Raw genomic sequence first — 8,826 nt, 5'->3', positions numbered from 1 at the left:
CCTTGTCTGTGCGCCCAGCCGCGCTCAGTCTGCCTCTTCCGAGTCAGGCAGACTGAGCGGGGCAGAATGGGGGCGGCTGGCTGGGGTCGGGCTGCCTGTTTCGGGTTTGGGTTAAGTGAGTGGAGTGAACCGCTGAAGCCCCGGAGCTCGAATGTCCAACGTAAAACTAATTTTACCGCAGTTTAATGTGGTGCTATGACTCTGTAGACATTGCACATTGCTGTCTTCCTTTGTGGTGTTTCTAGTGTAAAAGTGATAGCTTAAGCATAGCCTTTAATAATTTAATAGACTCATTTGGTTTTACCCAAAACGTCCGCACATCTACTCATTCTTATCATCACACTCTTGATTTAGTTCTGACCTATGGTATAGAGATTAAAGACTTGGTAATAGTTCCGCAAAATCCTATTCTGTCCGACCATTTTTTAATAACCTTTGAGTTTACATTAAATGACTACACAGTCACTGAGAATAAATTTCATCTCAGCAGGTGCTTATCAGAAAATGCTGTAACCAAATTTAAACGATCTCTTCCATCAATGTTTTCCTCTGTCTTGCAGAGTAATGCATCAGAGAACGGAGACTTAGATCATCTAGTTGATCATCTTACAACTTCAATGCAAACTTCACTTGATAAAATTGCTCCACTGAAAAAGAAAGTAATCAATCAGAGGAAACTGGCTCCTTGGCTCAATTCTGAGTTACGTACTTTAAAGCAGCATCTAGAAACCAGGAGAGAAAATGGCACTCTACTAATGTTGAAGAATTTTATTTAACTTGGAAAGATAGTCTGCTAACATATAAAAAAGCTCTCTGTAACGCTAGAACTTTATATTACTCATCTTTAATAGAGGAGAATAAAAATAACCCTAGGTTTCTGTTTAGTACTATTGCTAGACTAATTAAAAGTCCCATTTCTGTTGAACCATGTATCCCTACAACTATAAGTAGTGATGACTTCAAGAGATTCTTTATAAATAAAATTATTTCAATTAGAGAGAAAATTCAAACCATCCTTCCTTCTACTATCTCTAGTCCCCTGTCAAACGAGGCAAGTTTAAAAATTTCACTAGAGCCTGATTTATGTTTGGACAGTTTTTGTCCTGTTGAGCTCTCTGAATTGTCAAAAATAATAACCTCATCCAAACCATCCACATGCCTGCTAGATCTCATCCCAACCAGACTGTTTAAAGAGGTATTTCTCCTAATTAATGTCCACATTTTGGATCTACTTAATTTGTCTTTAATGAATGGTTATGTACCACAGCGCTTTAAGGTTGCTGTAATTAAACCTTTACTTAAGAAGTCTAATCTTGATTCAGAAATTCTGGCCAACTATAGACCTATATCTAACCTAACTTTCATCTCAAAAATTCTAGAGAAAATAGTTGCAGGTCAGTTGCGTGAACATCTACAAAGAAATAATCTGTTTGAAGAGTTTCAGTCAGGGTTTAGACCTCATCATAGCACAGAAACAGCACTAGTAAAAGTCACTAATGATATTCTCATGGCCTCAGACAATGGACTTGTGTCTAAACTGGTCCTGTTAGACCTCAGTGCTGCATTTGATACAGTTGATAACAATATTTTACTACAGAGACTTGAATATGATTACAGGAACGGCTCTAAAATGGTTTAAATCATATCTATCTGATAGATTCCAGTTTGTAAATGTAAATAATAAATATTCTTCATACACCAAAGTTAGTCATGGAGTTCCTCAGGGCTCAGTGCTTGGGCAAATACTCTTTACTTTAAATATGCTTCCATTAGGTAAAGTTATTAAACAGCATGGGATAAATTTCCATTGTTATGCTGATGACACACAATTATATTTGTCCATTAAACCCAATGAATCCAATCAGCTACTTAGACTACAACCATGTCTTAAAGACATAAAAACCTGAATGACCCTTAATTTTCTCCTGTTGAACACAGACAAAACTGAGGTTTTGGTTTTTGGACCTGAGCACCTTAGGAATTAATTTTTCAGTCTTTCTCCCTCCTTAGATGGCATTAATCTGTCCTCCAGCTCTAATGTTAAAAATCTTGGTGTTATTTTTGATCAGGACATGTCTTTTATCCCCCACATTAAAAACGTTACTAGAACTGCCTTCTTCCACATGCGTAATATCACTAAAATTAGAAACATCTGATCTAAAAATTATGCAGAAAAACTGGTCCATGCATTTGTCACGTTAAGACTGGACTATTGCAATGGTTTATTATCTGGGTGTCCAAATACTTCTTTAAAACGTCTTCAGTTGATCCAAAATGCTGCTGCCCGAGTCTTAACTGGAGTTACTGGGAGAGATCATATTTCTCCAGTTTTAGTTTCTCTCCATTGGCTCCCTGTCAAATCCAGAATAGAATTCAAAATCTTACTTCCAACCTATAAAGCTCTCAACAACCTGGCTCCATCTTATATTACAGATCTTATTGTTCCATATTTTCCTCACAGAGCACTTCGCTCTCAGACTGCAGGTTTACTTGTGGTTCCTAGAATTTACAAAAACAGAATGGGAGGAAGATCTTTCAGTTATCAGGCTCCTCTCTTGTGGAACCAACTTCCAATCTCTGTCCGTGAGGCTGACACATTATACAGTTTTAAAACTAGGCTTAAGACTTTCCTTTTTGATAAATCCTATAGTCAGGGTCAGCTTGGGTTTCCTGAGCTGTCCCTTAGTTATGCTGCTATAGGCGTAGACTGCTGGAGGACAAACTGACCACAATTTTCACTCTGCTACTGTCTTTACTTACTCTGTTCAACCTGTTTTGTATTTGTAATTATTTTTTCTATCCTTAACATGTGGTTTTTTGTGTGTCTTTCAGATACACCTGGACCTATACCTGGACCTGCCATTCTATGTTCGTCTGTCTCTCCTTCCTGTCCTCTCAACCAGCCGGTCAAAGCAGATGACAGCTTGTCCTGAGCCTGGTTCTTCTGGAGGTTTCTTCCTTTTATAAGGGAGTTTTTCTTTTCCACTGTCTCCACTGTGCTTGCTCAGGATGGGAGACTGCAACGAAGCCAAGATTCAACTTGTCTGCTGGATTCCTTAGATAGAGAACTTTACTAATTGGCTTTTATGTGAATGTTTCTGTAAAGTGCCCTGAGACAACTTTGTTGTGATTTGGCGCTATATAAATAAACTGAATTGAATTGAAATTAAAATACTTCCACACAGCGGACGCGTCGATAAAAAGTTGGTTAGCTGTTAGCCACAGTGCTGCTCACGTTTTAGCTAGCTGCAATGTATAAAATGGATTTCCTGAATGTGAGGCAGGTCTTATTACTCTGGGTTTCATGAGACACGTCTCCGTTCAGAAAATCCATTCCATAGTTTGAAGCCAACTTGCAGAACAGCGGACAGGGAATCACATGAGAAGTTTCAACAGACACAGACATGCATCATGGATCGAAAACCTCTGCAGGTTGGATCGGAAAAATCCGGTACGTTAATAATGCTGGTATCGGAGGCCGATACCGATACCGGATCAGATCGGCCCCATCCCTAGCTGATACAGAAATTCAATGTCCCCACCACCATCTTGAGTGCCTTCTATTCCTCTGCCATGGAGAGTATCCTGAATGACAGCAAAGATTGTCACTGCACCCCTGCCTTCCCTGCTGAACATCTACATAAAGAGTGATACTGAGAACCCAACACATTACAGAGGACAGGTCTTACCTAATGGCAGACACCTCAGGCTGTTCATCAGCCCTCACGTTCGGGCTGCTGTTGTGCTGTATTATTTTACATTATTTGTGTTTAGCGTATATATTAGATCTTTTAACGTACTGTTTGGCGTTCATTTATATCAGGTTCTACCATCTGGTGTGTTGAACCCAAGTGGGTGACAAGAGGCTCAAGGAAAAGTCAAAAATATTTATTTAAAAAAAAAAGGCAAAATGCTGACGGGGCAGTTTACTTTCAAGGCGAACAGGTAGACAGGACGGAAGGCAGAACACAACACCATAAGGACAATCAGGAGACAGTTATAAGACACAAGGGAGCTGAATATATACACAAGCTAACGAGGACAAATAACAGACACCTGCGGTGTTTGACAATGAACACAGGTGAGACAAGAGCTGCACACAAGGAGGGGAAAACACTGAGAGCTGACTGAAAACATGAGGAAACAGAGAAAGAAAGGACAAAACCCAGAACCTCTACAGTTTAGTGCATATCTTAGATCCTTATATACTGTTTTTTACACTTTATATTTTTGCTATTTTTGGATGTAACTGTGAACCTGAGTACATCATTTTGTTCCACCTCATGTACTACATGTGATGAGAATGACAATAAAACTGACTTGAACTTGAACTTGTACTCAGCAGTCACCCGACTAAAAATGAAGATCATCAATGAATTGATGCACAGCAATAAGGTGGCTCAGTTGGTACAGCCGTTGCCTCTTAGCGAGAAGGTCGCTGGTTCAAATCCTGACATAGGGCCATTCTGGGTGGGGTTTGCATGTTCTCTCCATGCATGCGTGGGTTTTCTCCAGGTACTCCGGTTTCCAGACCAAAAACATGCATGTTAAACTGATTGGTAACTAATTGTCTCTAGCTGAGTGAGAGAGTGAATGGTTGTTTGTCTCATTTGTCTCTGTGTCCATGTGATGGACTGGAGACCTGTCCAGGGTGTCCCCTGCCTCTCGCACAGTGACAGCTACGTATGGTCACCGGTGACCACCATGACCCAAAAGGGAAGAAGTGAGTAAAGATAATGTATGGATGGTTTGGGTAGCTGAACCAGTAATGTGTTGACAACAGGCCAACCTTCTCTAACCTCTGCGCCATCATGCCCCATATTCCCTCTCCCCCCTGCATCTAGACCCTAAATGTTTCACACATGCACCTTGCTGCTGCGGATTGATCCATGGTGGGATGGACATGTAATTTTTTGATGTCGAAAACAAATCTCTGAAATTCATAAATCAGATAAAGGAGGTATGTTGAAACTGTGACATTAACAAACAAGAACTGGTGGAAGAAATATATTTGTAGTTCCAGACTTTACTGCAGATTTATCTAGTTTGCTTTAAGTTTTATGACAAATCACCTACTAGATTGGAGTAGATACTGTAAAACTTTATTGGTTTATTTGTTTAGGCAGTTGGTGTTGCTGTTTGCACTGAGTGTGTAGAAATGTTACTGGGTCGCGATTACAAATTAACCTTGCTCCATCCATTATCTTATCTTGACGCACTTGCTCCTTTTTGGGTCAGGGGGGCACTGGTACCCATGTCCTACTATCACTGTGTGAGGGGTGGGGGGACACCCTGAAAAGGTCTCCAGTCCATCACAGGACATAGAGACAAACGAGACAAACAACGATTCACGCTCTCACTCCCACCTAGGGACAATTTAGAGTTAACAACCAGCCTAACATGCATGTGTTTTGTTACCACCGAGGGCTTCTCCACAGTGAACAGGGCCATTTTTTGCTTGTAACATATTTGTGTGTTCCTCTGGACTTTTAGTTGCAGTGAAATACAGCTGCATGCTAAAAAATCAGACTGTAACCCACCCCCTCCCACCCCAAACCAACAACTGGACTTTTATTCTTTAGATATTTCACTTCTTATCTAGGGAGCTTTCTCAAATAAAAACTGGAGAGTGTGGAGTTCTAAGCATCAAACATACGATAGCAGGGAAAGAAAAAAAAAAAAACATTTCCCCTCACTGTATGTTACTCATGTTGCTCAATATATGTCAATGTACACATTTTCTAGAAAAAAGGGCTTTGTGTGTTTTTTTTTTTGTTTGTTTTTCATGCTCTAACATTACTAACAAACAGAAGAATCACATAAAACAAACAAAAATGAGTTACATTTAAAAACAGCACACAGCTATTAAGTCAGTGGTTAAAATTCATCACACTTTTTTTTTTTTTTTTTTTTTAAATAAAGTTAGCCATTTTAGTTCTAAAGCTTCCATCCAGCTGTGAAACATTATTCCTACATCATCTCAGGTGTCCAGATTTATTGTCTGCAGTGAGTTTATCGTGTGACATGATGAAAGATGACACAGACAGCAGGATGAGTGGTGAATGAAAAGCAGGTTTATTGATGTTTTGATGGAGATGACATGGACTGAACAGAAGACTGTTGGAATCAGTCTCCCCACCATCACAGACATCTACACCTCCAGATGCAGGAAGAGGGCCACCTGCATCATGAAGGACCCCACCCACCCAGCACACACACTTTTTGCCCCACTCCCCTCAGGAAGGAGGTTAAGGAGCATTAAGTGTAGAACCACTAGACTGAGGAACAGCTTCTACCCTGAGGCTGTTAGACTCATGAATCTCTAACTAGAATAATCACTGTGAAAAACCATATCATGTTGCTGCTGATCTGTTTCATGTTGCTGCTGATCTGTTTCATGTTGCTGCTGATCTGTTTCAATGTTGATGTGTTCATGCGTGCACATCTGCTCACAGACTCATGTTCATGTTTGTGCTGATGTTCAATGTTTTATGTTATGAGTGCTTAGTGTATATTTAGTTGATGTTTTTCTTAGTTCATATCTTAGATGTTATTACTGTTTTTCTTATACATTTTATTGTTGGATGTAACTGGGACCCTGCGTACATAATTTCGCTCCACCACATGTACCACATGAGGTGCGAATGACAATAAAGAAACTCTGACTCTGACTCTCTCTGACTCTCTGAACATGAACTTTTCCTGCTCAGCTGACCTACCAGCCCCTTCTTCTTCATGCACTCCACCACCATGAGGAAGATCTGCTGTGCCTGGCTGCGGCTGTAGTTGAAAGTTTTCTGGATGGTGACCAGCAGCTGATCTTTGACGCTCTCATTCACCTGGCTGCAGAGAAGGGAAAAAGGCGGTGAGGAGAAAGTGGATCTCCAAACGTACTGAGCTCATCTGTTAAGATAATGACATGTTCTGACCCGTCCTCCTCGCAGTATCTGTGAGCAAAGGAAATGATGTCAGAGGCTCGACCGCTTCCATCACAGACCACAACCGGGACTGGGGGCTCCTCCTTCAGACTCTCCAGTACAATGGAGATGACATTAGGACCCCCCTCCAGGATCAGACACACCACGGGAACCCCTTGGCCCAGACCTGGAGACAGACACAGGTTCAGTCAGGATGATCCACAACATGTTGATGAGCCTAAACATCTGTAAATATTGACATTTTTTTGGTTTAAGAATCCAAAACTAAACATTAAAGGTCTAGGATCATTTGAACAAATGCACCCCCCCCCCCACCACCACCTTTCATGGTGATTTTTGACTTTTTTTTTTTTTTATGGTTTTGTGGGTTTGGGTTTTTGTGGTGGGTTTGATGGTTCAGGCATTTGTTGGGTTTTGTCTTTGTGGAGGTTTGGATGGTTTTATTGAGTTAGGTTAATGTTGGGTTTGGTTTTTCACTTGGGTTGTTGTTTTTAACACCAGTCCGCGATCCACAGGTTGTTTGGAATCGACTGGTGGGGCAGCCCTGGTTCAAATGGTTTGCGTCATTGTTAGGTTAAGATTTTGAGGCATTCTGGATAATTTGTATTGTTCAGGCATTTGCTGGGTTAGGTTTTAACAATGATTTGGATGTTGTTGAGTTTTTATTGGTTCTGGTTATTGTCTGGTTCTCCTGGTTCCCAGGGGATTGAAGTGAGAGGTGACGGCTGAGTCCCCCTTTGCTGTCCCTGCCTTACAGACAGCTCCAGGCATAGGATGACAAAGGGAAACCCACAGGTCACATGATTGGTCACATGAGTTGATGAGCCTTAAGAATAAGTGGGGAGTTGGAGAGTACTAGCCTCAACTGGTTGGTCAGGTCACATGACTCACGTGTGTTGATCTTCTGCAGAGAAATGTGTTTTTCCAGCTGTCGACGAAGGCGGACCTCAGCTCCGTACTTGCCAATCGTCCCGTTGTCAGATAGAATGAAATGGGAGTGGCTGCTGTTCAGAACCGCTAGCTTGCTGAGTGGGTTGGACATGGTCTGGTAGGGCCGAGTCACCTGAAATATGGAGGATCAAATTAAAGGCGAAGTAATTAAAAGGTACTTTGGTCATGATTTATATGACTTCTTATAGAAATAATTCTGAATCAGTGAATTTTTTTGCAAGATCGGTCTGTTTCAAGACACATTACACAAATTTCATCATTTTCACAAATGTCAGAGATTTTTCAACCTAAATATTTTTTTTAATCTGATATGAGTAATAATTTTATATATTTTGTGCTGTATGATTGTAATTTGGTTTAAATTTTAGAAGACAAGTAATGGTAAATGGTTCACACTTAAAGAGCCTTGTAAATTTTTTAGGTTCTGCAAAGCCCTTTACAATGCGTCTAATCCACCCATACTATTCAGTTTCTATTGTATATTTTATGTTTTATGTTTTATTTATTCATTTCATTTCATCCAAACAACAAATATAATACAATTTAAAGAAAAGAAAAAAGATATACAATCACCGAAATAAAATGAAAGGCAGCAGAAGAAGAATGAATTCTTATAATATATTTTACGCACTATGTACAGCAATTTTTAATGTCTTACTTATACACAGATAAGCATGTCAGAGAGAAGGAAAATTTTGGTGGGGCTGTTGCTACAGTCAAAGTGCCTACAGCAAGTCATAGTCTTGGGACCAGCACTGAAACTTTCACCACCAGAACACATATGAAACTTTAACTTCTATGCAGAAGATACTTTCTTTTTTCCATAAGCCTTTTTAATTTTGAATTTGTTTTAAAGTAAAATGCTTTAATTAAACTCTTGAAGAGTGTTTGTTTTTTGTAAAGACGATATTCCTTTTCTTATCAGCCTAATTTTGTC

At 40.1% G+C, this 8,826-nt stretch overlaps 1 protein-coding gene across 1 annotated transcript in view; it reads right to left on the bottom strand.

The window, feature by feature from the left end:
- Nucleotides 1-1,031: 1,031 nt before the first annotated feature.
- Nucleotides 1,032-8,826, bottom strand: part of LOC119427314 (transient receptor potential cation channel subfamily M member 1) — a 20,409-nt gene continuing 12,614 nt past the window's right edge. The window contains exons 6-9 of the mRNA XM_037694904.1: nucleotides 7,830-8,001; nucleotides 6,930-7,104; nucleotides 6,632-6,843; nucleotides 1,032-1,039 (exon numbers count right to left, since the gene is read on the bottom strand). Coding sequence (XP_037550832.1) covers nucleotides 1,032-1,039; nucleotides 6,632-6,843; nucleotides 6,930-7,104; nucleotides 7,830-8,001 — 567 coding nt within the window. The remainder of the gene's footprint in view (nucleotides 1,040-6,631; nucleotides 6,844-6,929; nucleotides 7,105-7,829; nucleotides 8,002-8,826) is intronic.

The sequence above is a fragment of the Nematolebias whitei genome, chromosome 2, assembly GCF_014905685.2.
Source record: "Nematolebias whitei isolate Nwh7 chromosome 2, NemWhi1, whole genome shotgun sequence".
NCBI lineage: Eukaryota > Metazoa > Chordata > Actinopteri > Cyprinodontiformes > Rivulidae > Nematolebias > Nematolebias whitei.
This window is presented reverse-complemented; position numbering and strand designations above follow the sequence as displayed.